Source organism: Wyeomyia smithii, chromosome 2 (genome assembly GCF_029784165.1).
Source record: "Wyeomyia smithii strain HCP4-BCI-WySm-NY-G18 chromosome 2, ASM2978416v1, whole genome shotgun sequence".
Classification (NCBI taxonomy): domain Eukaryota; kingdom Metazoa; phylum Arthropoda; class Insecta; order Diptera; family Culicidae; genus Wyeomyia; species Wyeomyia smithii.
In genome coordinates, this window is record NC_073695.1 from 4,773,119 (window position 1) to 4,795,357 (window position 22,239).

The window sequence follows — 22,239 nt, forward strand, 5'->3', positions numbered from 1 at the left end:
AATTGACGAAAATCTTCAACTTCTAATTCGTTTGAAAAATGTCCGCAGACGTCAATATCAACGTTCTCGTGACCCTGTTTTTAAAACTATTTATAAAGATTTACAGAAAGAGATTAAGCATAGATTTACTCTTCTGAGAAATCAAAATTTTGAGACTAAAGTTGAAAAATTGAAACCATATTCAAAACCATTTTGGAAGCTGTCGAAGATTCTTAAGAAACCTTCAAAGCCTATTCCAGTTTTAAAAGATGGTGAACGTTTTCTTGTATCCAATGAACAAAAGCCTCAAAGACTTGCTCAGCAGTTTGAGAGTGTTCATAACTTAAATTTGAATTTTGTGAGTCCAATTGAAAATGAAGTCACTCGTCAATTTGATTTAATTTCTTCCCAGAATTTTTTACCTGCAGAAATAATAGAAACTAACTTGAATGAGATTAAATCAATTATTAAAAATTTCAAAAATATGAAAGCACCTGGTGACGATGGAATCTTTAATATACTAATCAAACATCTCCCTGAGAGCACAATGGAATTTTTAGTGAAAATTTTCAATTGCTGCTTCAAAATTGCATATTTTCCCAAATTATGGAAAAATGCAAAAATTACTCCAATTTTAAAACCGGATAAGAACCCAGCTGAAGTTTCAAGTTATCGACCAATCAGTTTGCTTTCTTCAATAAGTAAACTGTTTGAGAGAGTTATTCTTAACAGAATGATGTCACACATCAACGAAAATTCAATTTTTGCAAATGAACAGTTTGGATTTCGCCATGGGCATTCCACAACTCATCAATTGCTCAGAGTTACTAATATGATACGAGCTAACAAATCTGAAGGTTATTCCACTGGAGCTGCTCTTTTAGACATAGAAAAAGCATTCGACAGTGTTTGGCATAAAGGTTTGGTTGAGAAATTGCAAACTTTTAATTTTCCAATTTTCCTAATCAAAATTTTAAAAAATTATCTTACTGATCGAACTCTGCAGGTTGTCTATCAGAATTCAAAATTTCCTGTCAGAGCAGGTGTACCTCAAGGTTCAGTCTTGGGTCCAGTCCTGTACAACATATTCACTTCAGATCTTCCTGATTTGCCTCCAGGATGCACAAAGTCATTGTTCTGCGATGACACAAGCATTTCCGTAAAAGGAAAAAGTCTTCGTGTCATATGCAGTCGATTGCAGAAAAGTTTAGATATTTTTTCTTCCTACTTGCAAAAGTGGAAAATCTCTCCCAATGCTTCTAAAACTCAAATGATAATTTTTCCGCATAAGCCTAGGGCTTCTTTCCTCAAGCCAAACAATAATCACGTTGTCAAGATGAATGGGGTTATTTTAAGTTGGTCCGACAAGGTTAAGTACTTGGGACTAATTTATGATAAAAAACTTATTTTCAAAGAGCACATTGAGAGTATACAAGCCAAGTGCATCAAATATACGAGATGTTTATATCCTCTCCTTAACAGGAATTCTAAACTTTGTTTAAAGAACAAACTTTTGATTTACAAACAAATTTTTAGACCAGCAATGCTTTATGCTGTACCGATCTGGTCAAGTTGCTGTTCAACAAGGAAGAAAACGCTCCAAAGGATTCAGAATAAAATTCTAAAAATGATTTTGAAGCGTCCTCCTTGGTTTGGTACACTCGAATTACATAGACTTACTGGTGTTGAACCATTAGAAGCTATGTCAAATAAAATTATTAACAATTTTCGACAAAAATCGTTGCAATCCTCAATTGCTACGATAAGCTCTCTTTATAGCCAATAAGTTAGCAATTAAGTTGGTTGTAAGTTTACTTCCCCTTTTCTGACAAGTAGGTTTAAATCCCTACGAATGATAAGTCCTAATTGCGAAAGCAAACAAATCCTAACAATTAAAATTACAAATTTCTAACAGTGTTGAGAAGTCACCATTTGTGATTGGACACACATACTCATTATTTACTAATATTTATCATAAATACTTAAGCTACTAACAAATCCCCCCTTAAAAAAAAAAAAAAAAAAAAGATACAACTCCTGAAGGACGATGAAAGAGGCTTTTTGGTACTTCCCCTCGAGACAGTGAGTTCAATCACCAACAAGCTCGTCTTGGTGCACAACGTCGGAGCTTACATGGTAAGTCCTCATAAGGACATGGTACGAAAGACTATTGCTTAGTTCGAACATCAAATTCACGACTTTTCTGCGGCCAGCAAAAATATGGAGACGACAGGTAACGATGTAATCTTCAACCTGGTACTGAAGAAACTTTGCACCAAAGCTTACGGTTCCTTGCGGCCGTTTCACAAAGTGTTTTAAGTTTGAATTTCCGACCAGATTGAAGACAGAAAAAAGTATTCCCATTCTGAAGCCCACTCGACAAGCTAGAGATCCATCACACTACTATCAGCAAAGTTTTCGAAAGGCTCATGCTCCCGCGTATGTCATCGAAATACACGAGGTCATCATTCCGGAGCAGTTCGGAAAGGGCGTTTCGCTAATCAACAGCTTGTTCAAGAGGAAAACATCACCTGCCGAAACAAATCACTCTTCAACAACACTACCATGGCATTGATGAATTTGGAAGAAGCATTCGACAATATGTAGCACGACGAGCTGATCCACAAACTTGTCCGGTACAGGGACCTGAACAAAAAGGGTTAAAAGCTACCTGAGAAATCGCTGTTTTCGAGTCCATCTCTATGAAACGAACTCAGAACAACACGATATTCCAGCTAGAGTACACAGGGCAGTATAGTATAGTGAAGAGAGAATGCAAAAATTAAAATGAATTTATCATGAATTTTATAAAAGAATGACAAACAAAGAATTGAGATATTGACGATTTTAAATTAATAAAGCTTTCCCGGAAGTAAATGGAAAAACGACGAACCCGGCGAGCAATTACTCTGCTGCCTTTCGACGCTCTTTCGAGACGGCTATGGGCAACAAAATGCACAGGAACTGTTAACAATCTATAACATTGGTCGACAAAAGCGAAAAAAAGTTTATCCTAAAACTCAAAATAGTTGCTCTTATATAGATTAGAGCACTCTATACAGAAATGCGTCCAAATGCCGCACGGTAAGTGCTCGCCGGGTTCGTCGCTTCTACGTTGGCTTACGGAAATACAGGAATGGTTGAAGAGCTATAATCTTTCATTTTTTCAGTTTGAACTCTTGGGCATTTTTTTTTATTTTATCGACCCATCTAATACGATGGGGTACGGATTCATTGTCGCCTGATCACGCGACACTCTGCTTCTAGTCTCTGATAATTTGTAATGAGGTCTGTTATTTAAGGGTTTTGATGCAACCACACAAGTAATGGACTGGGCTCTAAAATAGATAAGTCAACCGTTATTAATTTGTGGTTTCAGGATCAGCAACGCATTTAGCTGCTCCTGAATTGGTTTGTTAAATTGTGCTCCTTTTTGAAAACACTGTTGATAGAATAGCTTTTACTATGGTTTACTCGTTCGGAAATGACCTTTCTAAGTCGCAATAATTGTTCCAGTTATGTTCAATAGTTACAAACGCTTTTAGAAGCTAGGAGGTGTTAATTAGTTTACATAGACCGCTGCTGCATCATTCGTGCGTAATCCGCTAGCACCGATCTGAAATTTTGAGTAATTAGTGGGTAGGCAATGTTGTGTTTCTTTTGAGCGTAAAAAAATTGTAAGAACATTAAGCTTAAGCTGGTCGACATTTCTCATCGTCACGTGCAACTGACAGTGAGAGTAAATCCCAAAACCCGATTTTTCTTTTGCAGAATTGTCAAAGGTTTTCCCCCCGTTTCGCCTTTCATCGGAGTCAGTCCGACGCTGTGCTTCCTGCTGAAGGAGAAAAAACCACTCTGCTGCCTACAACTTGCTCAAGTATGATTCAAAGCAGCTTTAAACTGAACTCGACGTTAAGTGACTTTTTATTCACAGGTCTGCGAACACTGTAGTTACCGAAACGCTAAAGAATACCAGTGGCAAAACAAAACCATCATCCTAGCTGCTGACTATGCCTCGAATGGTATCTACAACTTCATCATACCCCTGAGGGCGCACTTCCGCTCGAAAACCTCGCTAAATCCGATCATTCTGCTGCTGGAACGGCGACCGGATATAGCCTTCCTGGATGCCATCTCCTACTTTCCACTGGTAACTGAAAGCGGAAGCTTACGAAATGCAAGACCCTCTAGACTTGTTATTTCTTCTAATTCACTTCTTTGTCTAGGTTTACTGGATGTTGGGTTCCATCGATTGCTTGGATGATCTGCTGCGTGCTGGCATCACGCTTGCCGAGAATGTTGTGGTAGTCAACAAGGAACTGTCCAATTCGGCCGAGGAAGACACACTAGCCGATTGTAATACCATCGTTGCAGTGCAAACCATGTTCAAGTAGGCGACTTTTTCTACTTTTTCGATTGCCGGAGGAGGATTCAGAGTGAGAATGTTTCGTTTCTTATACTGTGATTTTTAGGTTCTTCCCGAGCATTCGCAGCATTACTGAGCTGTCACAGAGTTCGAACATGAGGTTTATGCAGTTCCGAGCGCACGACAAATACGCCCTACACTTGAGCAAAATGGAGAAGGTAACTTACGATGCACTCGATGCACTACTACCACCGGTAGGCTCCAATTCCGTTGATACTTTTAATGATCTCCAACAGCGAGAGAAGGAGCGAGGTTCGCACATATCATACATGTTCCGATTGCCGTTCGCCGCCGGGAACGTTTTCAGCGCTTCGATGCTCGACACCCTGCTGTATCAGGCTTTCGTCAAGGACTACGTAATCACCTTCGTGCGACTGCTGTTGGGTATCGACCAGGCACCAGGCAGCGGCTTCCTAACTTCGGTGAGTCGGGCTGCGTCACTCTGTCTGTCTCACGTCCTGCTGTTGTTTGCGTTCGGTTCATTCCTGCTGAAGTCTTTTTGGTTTTTGGCAATAATCCTTACGTGTTTCAGCCTGTGATTTTCGTTTGTTCTGATCCTTATAACCAGCACAACTTTTGCTCTGCTTTCGTTTGCTCAGATGAAAATCTCAAAGGATGACATGTGGATCCGGACGTACGGCCGGCTGTACCAGAAACTGTGTTCGACCACCTGTGAAATTCCGATCGGCATCTACCGCACCCAGGAGACGAGCGGCGCGGAAGCGTCACATGTGAGTAGTTCGCCCATCACCGAAAAATGGCGTCCCTTCGGATCGTTTGGCATTAAACATTGTGTGCGGTTGCGACCAACGGTGAGTCCCATTCCTCTCGGTTTGCCAGATTCTTCCGTTTGCGTTTCCGTTTGTTTTCTTTTTTCTCTCTCTCTTTCTATCCGCGGCAACAAACCAGCCGTGTGAATTGTGTAAATTTCTTTTTACTTATCACGTTAAAACTTTCTTTCATCTTTTTCAATTTTGTTTTCTTACTGATTCTATTGTTTCTAAGTTTCCGTTTAGGTCACTTGTCTATACCCTCTCTTTCTTCACTTTTTCTCTCCTTCTATTTCTTCTCTTTATCTTTAATATCTTCTATTTCGAAGTGAAGCTTTTTCCGTTTTGTTTTTTTCAAGCTCAATCTGTCACATGCTTCCCATCAATCGACGTTTGACAGCTTCACTCAGAACCCACAATCTAGCTACTCAAAAGAGAAAATCACGCTCATTCATCAAAGCAACACTCGCCTTACACTGAGCAAAAAAAACTAGTAGTAATCGAAAACCGAATCAATTTTTTCATTTCGAAGTTGTACCTTCTGTCAAAACAGTGCTATTCTCATGTTGCTGCCGAAGGTATCTCGCGTACTCCTGTCCGCTAACCTCCCCCGCAGTAGTGCCTCACAGACAGACCAACAACTAGTTCGAAACTGTCGAGTGTAGTTTTACTTTTTTTTTCTATACATACGTACGAAATGAATGAATTGCTGCTTGCTGTCGGAGATTGTTACTATCACTACTACAACTGCTACTGCTAGCACTAACTATCATTCAAAACAATTCCCGCGAACGAATTTCGAATTTGTTTCTCTGTCCGTTTAACTCTCGAGCAGCCAATAGCTAGTGTAGAATAGAAACGTATTTTGATTGCTCTTTTTCTTAAATCAAGTCACTCATTGGAAGATGCGAACTTTCTAAAACAAATACCCCTGGGGGAAACTTCGTGCTAATTCATATGGTCGTTGGCAGCGATCTCTAAGATTTATTCGCGACTTTCTATGGGTCTGATGACATTGGTAATTTAAGCTACTTCGCTTACTTGAAATCTTGCTTAACAGAATTGTTGATGTCTCACAGTGCGTTAACTATGGGAAGAAGTATTAGCCTATCTGAGTAAACGAAAAAAAGATAAATATTAAAATAGAATTTTGTTTAGAACTAGAACTAGTTCCTGGAGATAAAAAAATTGCAAAATTCTATAATCTTTTATTATACTCTATACTGCATATTCAGCCATCTTGAATTTCAAAATGACATCTGGAGTCGATTTCCAGACAGACATTTCATTGATTCCAGACAGTGGCGGAGGGGTGATGATATTTAATTTATGTTAATAATAATAATGAATAAAAATTGTATGGAAATTGAATTTGGATTCTAAGCAGCAAGACAGTCATAGTTTCAGTAATATGATCGATGAAAAATGCACAGAAATTATCGAAATTGAGCTTTCTTTTTTGAAACAACATGTCATCGTGTGCGAAGAAAATAAAGACCGCCTGGAGTCAAGTCTGTTGCTAGATTGATTTTATTAATTAAATTCTACTGAAACCCCGGAGAGAAACAATTTTCTGTACCGATTTTTTCCTCCTGTCCATCATCTCTCAGTCTTATCTCTTGACTTGCCTACTTATTATTGGTGCCATACGGTCGTCATTGGTTTTTCCAAGGACCACAAGGTGTCTAATTACTCTACTAAGATCCACTGCTGAATGAAATTCCAAAAGTTGATTCGAATATTGTTTCAGAAACGATTGTTGACTGAACTACACAACAAGTACAGTCATACCTCGATATAAGGCAACCTCTATATAACGTAACTCGATATAACGTAACTTATACCTCGATATAACGTTTTTAAAATGTATTGAAATTGAAATTAAATGATACAGCAACTGTTTTTGGGCTATAAATTGCTTCAAAAAAATGTTTGTAGTAAGTTTTGAAACCAATGAAACCAATGCGAAAATTGTCCAAAATGGGCAAAAGGAAGGTTTAAAAATACTAATAGGTTATGGGAAATAGGTTTTCATACATCCTTCAGTAACAATTTACAGTCTTGCATTATTTAAAAAAACAATTTTTTGTGCTTGTTGAAATTTTCTCTAAATGTGTAAAAGAAAGGGTTGAAAATACTGATAGGTAATGGGAAAAAGGTTTTCGCGCGTCTGTGACAGTCTTGCATCAATTAAAAAAAATTTTTTTTTGCTTGTTGAAAATTGTTCTAAATGGGCATAAGAATGGTTTGAAAATACTGATAGGTGATGGGAAACAGGTTTTCACATATCTCTGAGTGACCTGTTGTATCAATTAAAAAATTTTTTTTTGCTTCTGATAGTATTTCTAAATGGGCATAAGGAAGGTTTAAAAATACTGATAGGTTATGGTAAACAGGTTTTCGCGTATCTGTGAGTAACCACCAACAGTCTTGCATAATTTAAAAATATTTTTTTTGACGTAGAGCTACGTCTAACCGCACTATATCGAGATACATTCTGCGGAAACTGAAACCAAGGTGTAACGTTGGAATGAAAGATTTCAAACGGTAATACTGATGGGACCACATGATGGATTACAATAATCAATATGTCGTTGGATTGATAAAATGATGGACAATTTTGTGATTCCTTAGTTATCATTATCATTTCATTGTTTAACAGTGAAAATTGAATAAAAGTTTCAAGGTTGAATTTTTACGAACAATGTACCAATCACATGCGAGCACGCCTTGCACAGACTTCATGAGTAGACACCAACTGCTTGCTGTGATATCCTGTATAGCAGTGGCAAAAAAAAAATGACAGAATCTCCCCGAACCAATAGGTCAACTAACGTTTGCTTCTATGAGCCTAGACTATATTGATTTTTTTTTCCATTTTTAGACAGTTTTACGTTCTGCTGTGAGAATGTTATTAAAACTGATGTCTTGATGGAAAACATGCTGGTACAGGCAACAGTACTGCACCGAGCAATGTACGAATAAAGCGCTGGTCACCCGTCGTCTATCAATGCAGTAGAACTCGATATTCATTAGTGTGCAGCCAAGCCAAGTGAAGACTACATTGCCGTTGCCGACGCACAGTGGGGCGTGTTGGATTAACGCGTAGGTATCGTTTTGCAATCTGGAACACAATCAAATTGCCGTTTGAATTGTCTTCTTCTTCTTGTTTCGAATATGTAGTAGCAAATATCAGAATTCAACATGATTATTCGGGTGCCGCAAAATACGCTGCGCCACCGGGGACAGCAAAATTCTGTACGTGTCGGTAGAGGCAGATATCATGGTATATAAATTAGGTTCATTGTACAGATAAAATGCGTTGTTTATTTTTGATCTCTACACTCTGTTTTTCTCATGTCCATTGAAAATTTTCTGTGAATACACATTTTTGTTAAAAAACTGTAATTTTTTATCGTTATTTTTTCCACGAACTTGTAACTGCAGGAAAATTTTATTATGTGACAAAAAAAAAAATAAAATAATCAAAATACAGACCCCGTTCGATTTCGCCAAACACGCTTGATGAATTGAGGCTGATGACCTAGATACTTGATATTACTATTCGAGGAATTAGAGGCTTAGCACTGCTCAGATCATGATCATTATACATATTACCGGCACATGTTCCGGTCATGATCCAGAAACCGTTTTACCTATTCCGGTCATTCGCTTCGGCAACGTAAAGAACCAAAATACCCTTCTTTTGGAGGATGTTGAGCTTAAATTGGTTGAAATAATCAAGAAGACTAAGAAACGTGTTTAGACATAATCGCTCGTTTTGGTACATGTGTGCCAAAATCGAACCGTGCCAAAAGTAAAACGAGCTCAAATCAAATATTGTAGTCCTACGTCAACTATGCGGTCGTATCCCGGATACCACCCTCCTACTATTTTTGCTTCGATATAACGTAACTCGATATAACGTAACGAAAATAAAACTAAAGTTGCCTTATATCGAGGTATGACTGTAATTTAAACAGCCCGTGCGTTGCACAGTAAGTGGTATCGCTAATGATAGCAGCAAAATACTTGATCTCCTAAGTTGTTCTCTACGATTCTCTCTCGCACTCATTTCTCTACTGCAACGCAACGCGTATTGAGAGTGTGTGATTAGGCGTGCCAAACCACTGTTTTTCTGATGCCGTTTTGTAACATGATAGACAAGATATTAGAAAGATCTGAGAACCTACGTAAAATATCAGCAGATAAACCTGTTTTTGTATTGTAGGGGAATTGGGGCAAAATTGACATTTTGCTGACATTTTACGTAGATCAGACACCTACCATTCGTTTTCTGAGACTTTTTTACCCAAGACAAGATATTATTTGACTATCACTTTAAGATATTGACGAATTACCATTTATGTTCAGAAATAATCGATATTATTTTGCTTTGTGAAATACACTAAAACAATGCCAAAACCGGTTTCGTAGAATCACCGTTTTGAGCTCAGTTTTTGTCCGATTTAAGATCTGTTTTTTTTTCAAAATATGGGTAAAAAGATGCTAATATGTGCACAAATTCTTAGTATTTTGATATTTGGTTTTAAAACAAAATGGCGTTGAAAAAACATCGAAAATTTCCAGTTTCTCAAAAATTCAAAATGGTGCCTTCGTTGCCCCTTAAGTTGAAATATGTTCAAACTCCGGAAAATTTATTTTCGCATTAAACTTCATCAAAAAATCATACATAGAAGCCAAAGCAAAAAAATTGTTGCACTGTGTTATCAGATAGTAGTCTTTCAAAATACCCCAATATCCTCAATAATCATTAGGCAAAGTTTTTGTAATACCATGGTGCCATAGTCCATTTGCTTGTAATTGGTATGCACATGAGTAGACTTCCTGTTTGAAGGAAATTTTCAAAGGCTTTATGCCAAAAAGGGCTTCTAAGGCGGCAAAGAGTGTTGTAGAGAATGCACGAGACAACGCCATGAGGCACATCCGCCTCTGAATTATACTCAATTCTACCTTCTGTCACCTTACAAGTCTTCCCTAAGCTAAAAATGGTCTTACTATTTTTTTTTTTCGATTCTAAAGTCGTTATGAGTAGACCAGTTAAGCTTAGAACCTGATATGACTCCAAGGTGTTTTATCTAATCTGTTTAAAGGACTTCAGAACCAAGGGAACAATGTTGCCCAATTTCATGACACCACTTTCTAGTTTCTTTCGTTTTCAGTTTTTTAGTGCTTATAATTTTATTATATTGTGTCTTTAAGTTCTCGTAGCAGACCATCTGCTACAAGATTCCACAGTAGAGGTGACAAAACTCCTCTCTGGGGACATCCTTTAACGAATTGAATTTTTATATTTGCTCGCCTTAACGATGAGTTTATATTACGATTTTCCAGCACCTTATGTATCCACGTAACAATAACTGAGGGTATTTCATGACAAAGTGCCGCTTCAATTGTAGCATTGAAGGGAACACTATCAAAAGCTCCCTCCATACCCAAGAAAGCTTCCAGACAGAATGGCTTCTGTGAAAAGCTTTCTCTATATCATGGGCAATAGGTATCATAGTTCGTGCGGTATGTGTTTATCTGTAGCCTAATCGCTGATGACGTTGTGGAAGAAGAGGCCATAGAGCATTTTAAGAGACTTTTTTGAACTCAATTCATGAATGAAATTCTCGGAACCGCTGACATAACGCACGTAAAAGCAATATCAATATCAGCAGGATCCGAGACACCTGTCAGTTCGTAAAATAGTCTATTGCAGCTGAAGCTTTGTCAAGATAGCAAAGCAATCATAATATCTTGTGAGAATTTTATGAACTGTCCTGGCCAGTATATGCTTGCGACGCTCCCAACCAGCAAGCAAAGGGTTTCGTATGGCGGCAGATGATCAGGGTTCCTTCATGGCAATCTGCGACAAATCCTCCGGATAAAAAGATTTCGCTGTGTCCAAATATCGTAGTACGGATCACAAACATCACAGGAAGTTTCTAAAATCCTGCATACTAAAGATCAGTAGAGTTGTCCAACAAAACACTGCTATCCATGATAACATAGCTATGATGTAAAGGAAAGCCATTAGGCACCTGTCATGAACGAGTCGAGTATCGTTTGAAGTCTACAGCAATCGTCATGGTTCTCAATAATTTAGAAAATTTTATTATTATTTGCGTACAATGACCGTGTGCCAGAGCTTTAGTCACATTATTAATGTACAAAGAAAAGAGCAGAGACCCAACAATACTGCCCTGAGGAACACCGGAATTGTTGCTAAACCAGGCTGATTGCGACATTCCCAACTTAACGGCGATCTGACGGTTTCCTAGATAAGAACTGAGCCCTTTCACACCAATCTAGTTGAATTTCCGAGCCATGCGACAGGCTCGGCAGTTAGTAATCCATGAGGAATGGGTTAAAAAGCAGTCCATGTAGAGCAAGCTAGTGTAAACGGATCGACCAGGGTAAAACCCATGCTGAGCAGTAGAAATAAGCTTTTTGTGCTGAACATGAGAGGATTATGGACAATAGTTTCCAATTTTTTTGAGCAAGCACACAAACATAAGATTCCACGATTAAGTTCTACATTTTGTTTATCACCTTTCTTGAATACCCGGAACATTGAAGATTCTTTCCAGCTGCGAGAAAATTGGTGACATTGAAGTGGTAACTTTGATGTGGAAAGCATTTTTCCAGAATTGCGGCTGGAATACCATCGGGTCCAAGAGAGAAAGGTTTTTTTAGGTCGCGCAATAACTTCGGCAACTTCTACGTTTGGAAATGTGAAGATTTCAGCGCTAAATGTGTTACTAGAGACAGTAACCATAGCTGCAGCAATTTCAGGTTCGAACCTAGGTTGTGTTCCGTTTTGCGCACGAATATTGTATATAGACTTCTGTTCAGAGCTTTGTATGACCGACTGTTTCTGTCTTTTTGATAGGCACGAACTTTGGGAATATACAAATTCCTGAATCAATGCAGTAAATCCAGACACGGCCTCATCCAAATTTCAACACTGATTGAAATACCTCCCAGTGCCCAACTGATAGCATCAGCGTTTTCCCGCCGAAAGTTGAACTCTCCTATAAACTGAGCCTTAACAGGACTGTTGAAGGTCATCATTAATGGAGGATGGTGTACATCAATGTTACAGAGAGTATCAGTTCCAGTGGTGACTGGACATGGTAGGGCATATGAGTTTTTCTAGTCAGTCCGTAGATAGTTTCTCCTCGTAGATAGAGCATACCTAGCCTCGACATTAATTGCACTATACAGCCGCTCGCTTCCCAAGTGGCCATCTTGGATTTCAAAGTCAAGGTTCCGGGTTGTGTTTGGCAAATACATACTGTTATGTTTACCTGAAAGCAGAATTCGCCATTTTGGATTTGAAAAAGGCATCAGAATCAGAAATACCAATATTAAATAGTATGTATTTGGCTATTTTAGCCTCTTTCCCAAAAACTGGCAGTCACACCCTGAATTTAAAAATTATGTGTAAAATGAATTTCTAGTCTTTGCGCATCATATTAATTCGAGAAATAACCATAATAAGTGGCAGTTGTCTATTTCAGGGCGTTTTCCAGACAGCGGAAGCTCTGGATAAAAATCTGTGAACTTAACTCACATATATTTGGACTAGGAAAATGTCGATGAAATTGAAACGCTAAACCTCTTCTTCTTTGTCATCTTTTCACAAATTATTTACAATAAGCCAGAGAGGAAAGAATATCTTTGAAACTTGTTTGTTTGTCGACTGTAGCGGTTAATTTTGTAGATTTATCGGCTTAATCAGTCCGTGTATAGAAGCAAAAACGATTTTTTGTTTCTTAATCCGACAGTTTCGGTGACTGGTGGTGAAATAAAGTCACCGAAACTGTCGGATTGAGAAACAAAAAATCGTTTTTGCTTCTATACACGGACTGATTAAGCCGATAAATCTACAAAATATCTTTGAAACTATCAGAAGGTATACAGCCCTAGAGGTTGTATGAAATGGTGATGTAGGACTAAACAGTGTGATTAGAGTGCTAACATGCTAACACGTAGTCGTAGGTTTGAATCTTGACAGGACGAGGTCATTTGTCCAGTGGCTTGCGCACGTTTATTCTCAGACTTCCTTTCAATGCCTTCCTTCACATACAACATACATACAACACGTGAATGACTTTTTTTGACGTTGGACTAACGTCTATATCGAAGTTAGGCACCTGAATTTGAAAATCTAGTAATTCAACCGGGGAAAACCAGGGAAAAGTGGTCAGGTTTTGAGCGCTTATACATCAGTCATTTCTTTTCAGAATTTCGAGGTTTTGGCATCAACCGATCAGAAATTCTTTTACGGTTGAATTTATGTAACAAAAATAACCTATTGTTCGAGATACACTATTGAAAAATTGATAAATCACATCGATTGTCTAAATCATACCGAGCAACCAATCACCACCTCTCTTCACAAGCACAGTCGACACTAACGGATACAACCGATCTGACTTTGTAAACAGTCTCACAGCTTTCCACCAATGACGAGCTCGCTTTCGGTAGCTGCAACAGGTGTTTCAACACCGTTTTAAAATGCTTCTTTTATCATTACCACTGAACAGATTCTAAACACCAATGGCTTGATTGATAGGGGAAATATTGCGCAAGATTGTCATATAATAATTTAAATATGTTTTCGATACTAAACTAGTTAAAAGTTGTGTTAAAAGTCGTGCACATTCAACCAATCACAAGCTCGCCTCTTGTTTGCTCGCGGATGGATTTTTGCTTTGGGCTATATAATAGCCTGTGTCGTCTCATAGCAGTCATCAGTTAACAAGTGAAAGGCCACCAGGCCGGTCTTGTATAATCAGCAGCGGTGGCTGATTCCAGCGGCCAAACTGAGCTACAGCAGAACCAGAGCGGTGGTATCAGGCAGCAGCGGCGGAGGTAGTGGGAAGCTGCATTTCTTCATTCAGTTCGGTGCTTCTTCGATCTGAGTTGGACCCCACCAGCGGTAATCCAATTCAGATATCGTTGGGTGAAAACGTTGGGTGTGTGTGCAGTGTGCACATATAGCGTATGTGCATCTGTATTGCTATGACATTTGCGATGATAGGGATGGCGCTGTTGCGTGTGTAAGGCTAGCTATAGCGTGTGTAAGACACTAGCATGTGTACAAATATCTTAAAGTAACAATATAGTTCACTCTCGAATTTCCCATATATTCCCGTGAAGACAGACAGGGAACACCCCCTCTTGTGGTGAAAAAGGTAACTAAACTCATTGCACAGTGGTACAGTAAGGCAATTTAGGCGGACATAGGCTTTTCGTTGCGATTTTGGTTTGCGGTTTAAAGCCATAGTTTTTGTAAAAAGTTGTTTCTTATACATAGTCCTCTATTCATGTGCGAATGAAAATTAGGGTGGTCCTTAAATCAACGAAATAAAACATTCTTTGGCAAACTTGTAGACCAACTAATTCTAAGTAACTTTGTAAAAAAACTTTTTTGTAGACATGAAATTTGGTTTCCAAAAACAGTTTCGCTCTATTTTTTCAATTCAAATTTAAAAACAAAGTTTTCTCCGGTAACTTTAATCAAAAATACGCCAATTTTGACGAAAAAACATTGTCGATATATTATACAGATGAAGAGTTTTCACTATTTCTATTTTAAAAATAGGGCAAACATAAATAATATTTTTTGGTATCATTTGATAGAACAAATATTGTATAAATATTGTGAAGAAATACCGAAAGTTGCCTAAAATTAGTTGATCCACAACTGTGCCGATGAATGTATACATTTATTTATGCAAATAAAAAGTTAGTTTTTTCATTTAGTCGATTTCAGGACCACCCTAATTTTCATTTGCACATAAAAATAGACTAAATATAAGAAACAAGTTCTTAGAAAAAAATTTTACTCTAAAACCACAAAATCGCATCGAAAGACTCGTGTCCGCCTACATTGCCTTACTGTACCACTGTGCATTGTTGTTGAATTTCTGTGGGCGTGTGACATTCTCACACACGAAACTGAATTTACTCAATTTTAGATTTAGTTGACTCAATTTCATACCTTCACAGAAAAAAATATGTTGCAGATTTCGTGCATATATTGTTTGTATGTAAAACTAACGCCATTCCGGGAGTTAAATATTGATAATATAATACATGTAGCTTATCGAGGCACGAAGAAGAAATATTCAAATAATCAGGCCACGACGTGTAAATGGTAAACTAATCCCAAGTTGCTATATACGTGGTTCCCTGTGTAACTTCACTAGCTCAGATCCATCACGGGAAGCAACTACGAAATGTGCGGCCGTCGAGCTCAAGCTCAATAATCAGGCCACGATGTGTACAATTAAATGAATATTTCAATTACCTCGTGAAAAAGATAAAAGGAGAAACCGCACAATGGTTGTCAATAGTCGTATATGGTTGTTGTGCAACTTTTAGCTTAGATAACACTTGAATGTTCTATCAAGTTAACGATTTAAGTATTGATACATATAATGTTGTAATTGGTTTAAAAGCTTTATTATATTATGCATAAAAGATATTCAACAAAACAAACGTAATTAGTGATAACAACTGTTATGCGAAAACTATTATTTAATGTTTAGTTTTCTTCGTTTTGAAAGTATTTTTTGTTTTTTTTTTATCCCTCCGAATTTTTTGCTCTCGAGTTCTAATCTTCATATTCATCACTTGCAGCTTTGCTTTAACCAGCATATTTATGTATTTACTAGCTGACCCGGCAAACTTCGTCCCGCCTATTTTTGTGTTTAATTCAATAATTTTCAACATTCCAAATTCATTGATTTCTTGCGATTTGTTTATATCGTTTGAAATTATTGGTTTTATCGGAATGACAACATCCTCGACTTTTGCCTTTAGTACGTCACCTCTATTCCGAAAACACTCATGTTAGGTGGTATTCAGTTATTTTCGTTGTTTTCCAGAAACTGAAAGTGGTCATCTTCGAATTCATTATGGTGTCCAGGGTCAATGCTTGGCTTCTATACATTATTTCGATTACGGAAATATTCATATGCAGTAGTATTCGGCTGTTTCCCAGAAGTTGCCATCTTACAATTCAAAATGGTGTCTGAGGTCAATTTTTAGCTCCATGCATCATTCTGGTTAAAGAAACACTCATATTGGGTGGTATTTGGTCCCTTTAGGTTATTTTTTTTGGAGACAATTTCTGGCCCCTGAGCGTCATTCTGGTTTAAGAAACACCAATGATAGGTGTTATTTAGTCATTTTCGGCTGTTCTACAGAAACCGGAAGTCACCATCTTAGAATTCAAAATGTTGTCTGTGGTCGATTCTAGCTCCTGTGTATCATTCTGGTATCGAAACATCTCATATTGGATGGAAATCGGCCGGTTGAAGAAATACCCATATTGGGTGTTATTTGGTTATTTTCAGCAGTTTCCCATTTACCGGAAGTCGTCATTTTACAATTCATAATGTTATCTGAGGTCGATTCGTAGCTTCAGTGCATCATAACAATCCCGGAAATACCCATAATGAGTGTTATTTGGTCTTTTGCCACTGTTGTTTAGGAACCGGAAGTCGCCATATTGGATTTCAAAATGGCATTTGGAGACAATTTCTGGCCTCTGAGCATCATTCTGGTTAAAGAAACACCCATATTTGGTTGTTTTTGGGTCATTTTCGGCAGTTTTCCAGTCACCAAAAGTCGCCATTTTACTACTCAAAATGTTGTCTGAGGTCGATTTGTGGTTTCAGTGCATCATCACGATTTCGGAAATACCCATATTGGATGGTATTTGGTCATATCTCGCTGTTTCTCAGAAACCGGAAGTCGCCATCTTGGATTTCAAAATGGTATTCAGAGACAATTTCTGGCCTCTGAGCGTCATTTTAGTTAAAGAAACATCCATATTGGTGGTATTTGGTCATTTTCCTCTTTTCAAAATTCAAAATTCGAAATTCAAAATTTTGTCTGATTTTTCAAAAACCGGAAGTCGCCATCTTGGATTTCAAACTGGCATTTCGAGACAATTTCTGGCCTCTGAGCGTCATTCTAGTTAAAAAAAAAACATATTAGGTGGTATTTGGTCATTTTCGGCAGTTTCCCAGTCACCGGAAGTCGCCATTTTACAACTCAAAATATTGTCGGAGGTCGACAAACGTACAAACCGTGGAACACTACCCATGGATTGCCTTATGCATAGGCGAACTTTATTATTATAAAATATTCGGCCGAGTCCACTTCACAATAAAATGTGAATTTTTTTCAGTGTACCCATTAGGGTAATATTATTGTCAAAAGTTGCTCTATTTCGCATGTCGTGTAGAACAAAATCAGAAGTGGCGCACCTAGCGGTCGAAAAGGTGACTAACGCTTCTGTCATTTTCAATTTGTCTTCATAATTTCACGTAAGTGAACTATATTGGTATTTAATATATTTGATGTGTAGCATATTATGACTATTGCGTGTATATCTTACGCGTGTGTACGGATAGTTATAGCTTGTGTGTGGATAGCTGCTGCGTGTGTAATGATTAGTTATAGGGTATAGTGTATAGATAGTTGTATCGGATGTATGGAAAGGAATAGCGTGTGTATGGATAGCTATAGCTACAGCGTGTGTATGAATAGTTTTAACGCGTGTTTAGATAGTTATAGCATGTGTGTGAATAACTATAGCGGGTGTTTATCGGAAATTATTATTGTCATTGAAAATATTAAAACGTCTTAACGAACACAGTTGTGAATTTGATTTTACAGCAGCGATTTTAACTTCTTCAGCCAGTCTTTATTCATCGAGGAAAAATTACTACCTATGAATGATCAACACTTATTTACTAGAAATTTGATTTAGATCAAAACGGGTTCTTTTGAGTATCATAAGTTATTGGTAAAAAGAGTTGCAAGTTTTCTCAATGAGCATTCATTAAATTTTCGTTTTTGTTTCTCGGTGCGCGGTTTTGATTTTGTTTCTCGCACACAGAGAAAGAAACAAACTTGTCGCTATCGTTATAAATAACAAAACAATTAGAAATGCTCTAAATCACAACTGAAGAAGTTAAGATATTTTCCTGTCACTCGCCCAAACCTTGATAACAACTACCGAAAAACGTGTGATTGAGCTCTTGCTATATTGAGTTATTGAACCAAACATTTTTTTTTTTTTTCAAATACATGAAGTTATATGCTGGGCTGGAACTAACCTAGCATGAGTTTTATCGATTAAATGTCAAACAATTTTCAAATTTAAAATTTTCGGTTAAATCGTTCTGGGCTCCAATTTCAGATAGTTTCGTAAAGTTTGCTTTTTGCTTAGATAGGAAAATTTTACCAATTCGCTCAATTAAATGATTGTCTTGGTAGTGCAGCAAACAAAGGGTTGATTCGAATATGTATGAAATGACAGCGATTAAATAAAAAAAAATATCCATTCTTTTAGTATATATTATTATTCATAACGTTTTAACGTCTCAGCATCCAGAAATGCACTGTTAGATAAAATTGCAGTAAATACTAGAGTTGCAATTCTCTCTATTATTTGTTTTAATGGAATATAAGAATACCGTAGTCCAACGTCATGCGGTCGTGTCTTGAATACCACCCTCCTACTTTTTACATTTTTTGTCATTATGGCTTACGTGGTTGTTAAATGATCACCAGAATTTCACTAGCTTGAAAACATTATATACGCTTGGATTTGCGGTTAAACAGATCAGATTTGTTGCTTCATGAAGTATCATTAATTTCAGGCCGATCAATTTCAAGAGTAACACGAAATATATCGTCAGTTGATTTCAAGACTGTCATAGTTAGGTTTGGTTTGAAAAAGTGCTCCGTCGAGCAAAAAATCTGGATTGCCGCAGAGCACATGCAAAAGATTTGCGGAGCGCCTTTTGTGAACCTCTGATCTAGATGGGTTCAATGATGGCAATTTCGGTCACAGGTTTCTTTAAAACACGTTTTATTATGTCAAAGCCGACGTTTCATCAAGGATATATTTCCTCGTCCTCAGGGCAACTACGATTAACAGTTTACAATTTACATAAATTAGTCACACGAATTAAGTTATTACATACACAACTTACAAACAAAACAAACAAGTTCTCGTCAAAATATGGTGCATTGGTGTAAAATTGCTTTAGGTTAACTGCACTACACTATGGATATAAAATATACAAAATATAAATTGGTTTGTGACTTTTCAAAATTTAAAAAACGTAAACAGCTGATCTTCCAACACACATCACACACGATTAAAGCCGTCGGGAAATGTTGCGTCACAACGGAGAGAAATAATGTTGCAAGACAGAGATAGAGAGTGCTAGAGACTGTAGTAGTCTGCATCAACATGTGAGAGATCGCAGCGTGCCGGAGTAAGCGATGCTTAAGTTGTTCGTGTCCGTTCTATAATTTATTGCGGATCTGTCACATGCGATGTAACACATTTCTAACACCTGTAACGCTTGAATCCTGTCATCCGAAGTTAAAATTCTAGTGTTGGCTATATTGAAACTGTGATTCTCTTCTATCGCATGCTTTATCAACGCCGTCTTTTTAAACTCATCTTCCCTTCCCTCCCTCTCAGTGCTAGAATCTCTATACTGTTCGTAGCGTTTCATGAGAGAGCGGTGCGCAGCAAGACGGTTCTTTAGTTGCTGTGTAGTCATACCAATGTATGAGCTATCGCAGTCTGCACACGGGATACGGTATATAACGTTTCTTTTTGAAAGATGCGAAGAAGAGTCTTTGAGTTTCGTGAAAAGTAGTCTGTTGGTTTTGACGCATTTGAAACTCAGACTGATATTTTCATGGTTCTTTTTAATGCTGCGTGCAAGTGCGGGTGTGAGGCCGCCAACATGGTGGAAAGATCGATATACTTTTGGTTCCGAGTTTACTTCCTCAACAACGTTATTCGTGCTTTGGTTGATAAATCTGTTGATTAACCGATTTATCAGTGAGCTCGGATAGTTGTTAGTAAGCAAGTGCTCGCGTACTCAGTGCTGATAAAAGTCATTTTCCCCAGCAAAATTCTTCAAAAATTACAGCCAATCATTTTCAATTTTCACTTCCAATGATCGCAGCACTCTTTCAGATACACTAGATTTTCGTCCTAGTAACGTGCTGTTATACTCAGATGAAATAGATCGCGCGCATCGTTCACGGTTACGGAATAAAATTTGACGACAAATCCAACCAAGTGATCTTCACTTCAAAGCGAAAAAGAAAAACAAACAGTCCACTCTACCAAAATAAACCTCACCGAAACACTTTTTCACTGACACTGACCGATGCCTTGGCAATCTTCGTTAACTGATAAACTGATTTTGTTGTGTTGCTTTCATCGCATGAAATATAATGAGGTGTTTTGACAGTTCACTTCTATGCAAAAAGCGGGAAGGGAGAACTCTGAAAGGATTGTAAAAAAATAACGTTTCTGGATGCTTTTTTTCACCTTCACTCAAGACTGTCAACAAATATCAACCCTGCGCGTACTATCTGCATATTTTCCGTGAGCGATTTGTTCGTCGATAATCGGAACACTCTCCCAATAAAACCGGTTGCCGTATTCAATTTCTGTGCCAGCGGGTGCATCGAGAGAAAATTAAGAATTCTCCCGGAAGCGACAGGTTTCTTATACCACTCGGTCACGATTTTTTGTTCGTTGGTTCTAATAAGAACCATATCTAAATACGGTAATCGGTTGTTATTTTCTACCTCATATGTGAATTGAATATGTGAGTCGAACCCGTTGAGAGCGTTCCTCACATATTCAATCTTGTCAGCTGGGAGAGCGGTGAACAAATCGTCGACGTATTTTTTAATACATGGAATGTGTACATCGATCTTCGCAAGCACATCATCAAGTAATGTAGTCATTACAAGAGCAGCTAAAGCAGGTGACAAAGGATTCCCCATGGCTGTCCCCTCCTTTTGCCGGTAATAGGCCCCACGGAAGGTGAAATAACTGGACGAGATGTTAAACTCAATGAGCTTGATAAAAACATTTTGATCTTTGATCGTCGTATTTTTCTCTATCATGTTCCAGTTATTTCTCACCGCTTGTACCACCAAGTCTCTCGGTATGCAAGTGAACAGGCTTACCACATCAAACGATACCAATACATAGTTGGGGGGAAGTGTGACGTTGTAAATAAACGTACAGAACTCTTATGAGTTGCGTACGTTATATTTCTCGTGGTCTATCGAATGATGCAGAATGCTAGCAAGGTATTTTGAGAGATCATATGTTGGGCAGTTTATGCATGACAGTATGACCCTCAGTGGATTGCCGTCTTTATGAATTTTAGGTAGTCCATAAATTTTAGGGCAAGTCGCGTTGTATGTAGTTAGCCGATTCTTGGTGGGTTGATCAATCATTTTTTGGCCGAATAGTGATTTCACAAGCGTGTTATTTTTCGTTTGAATTTTGCTTGTCCAATCCGCGTCGATCCTTTCGTATGTGTCGATGTCGTCAATAAGGGCTCTCATTTTTGACTCATAATCTTCTCTTTTCATTATAACTGTTTTATTACCCTTATCGGCGATTACAACACATAAGTCTGGATTTTCTGGGATGAACTTTTTGCTGACATGAAATGCTTCGATCAAAAAACGATTGATAGTGTCTGGTGGTGATGTATGACCACCGTTCGTTAGCCTGTTCATATGATTTTGAATTATGTTGATGTACTGATTGCGACAAACCATTTGCAAACTCTCATCTCGTTCGGACTGTAGAATTGATTCCAAGTCCGCGATAATCTTGAAATATGGAATTTCTTGATTATTTTCCAACGGCAAGGCGAACTTGGGACCATAGCCCAAAAGAACCATCGTTTCTTGGGGAATACCAACATCTGTGATGTTTTTAACCCAAGAATCGTTCACTTTGAGTTTGTTTGCTTTTTCAATTTCAACTCTTTTGTAGAGACGTTGAAATTTGCGGCTTGTCGTAATCTGCAACGATCGACATCTGATCTAGAGTTATAAGTATCGTATTGATTTTTGGCTGTGCCAGCTTTGAAACCATACGTACTGCATACGTCGTCTGTGCTTACACTGCGGAATTGCTATCACACTGTTTACTACGGCCATGGGCGCAACTACGGGGGGGGC

At 38.0% G+C, this 22,239-nt stretch overlaps 1 protein-coding gene across 16 annotated transcripts in view; it reads left to right on the plus strand.

The window, feature by feature from the left end:
* LOC129721272 (potassium channel subfamily T member 2) overlaps nucleotides 1-22,239 on the plus strand; it is a 705,817-nt gene that overhangs the window by 647,032 nt on the left and 36,546 nt on the right. For 13 of the 16 annotated variants that reach the window (XM_055673643.1, XM_055673634.1, XM_055673639.1 and 10 more), the window contains 6 exons: nucleotides 3,751-3,856; nucleotides 3,914-4,129; nucleotides 4,206-4,369; nucleotides 4,452-4,563; nucleotides 4,642-4,827; nucleotides 5,005-5,217. In XM_055673643.1, the coding sequence (XP_055529618.1) occupies nucleotides 3,751-3,856; nucleotides 3,914-4,129; nucleotides 4,206-4,369; nucleotides 4,452-4,563; nucleotides 4,642-4,827; nucleotides 5,005-5,217 (997 nt within the window). The remainder of the gene's footprint in view (nucleotides 1-3,750; nucleotides 3,857-3,913; nucleotides 4,130-4,205; nucleotides 4,370-4,451; nucleotides 4,564-4,641; nucleotides 4,828-5,004; nucleotides 5,218-22,239) is intronic. The other 3 variants (XM_055673640.1, XM_055673648.1, XM_055673650.1) reach the window with 1 other exon arrangement.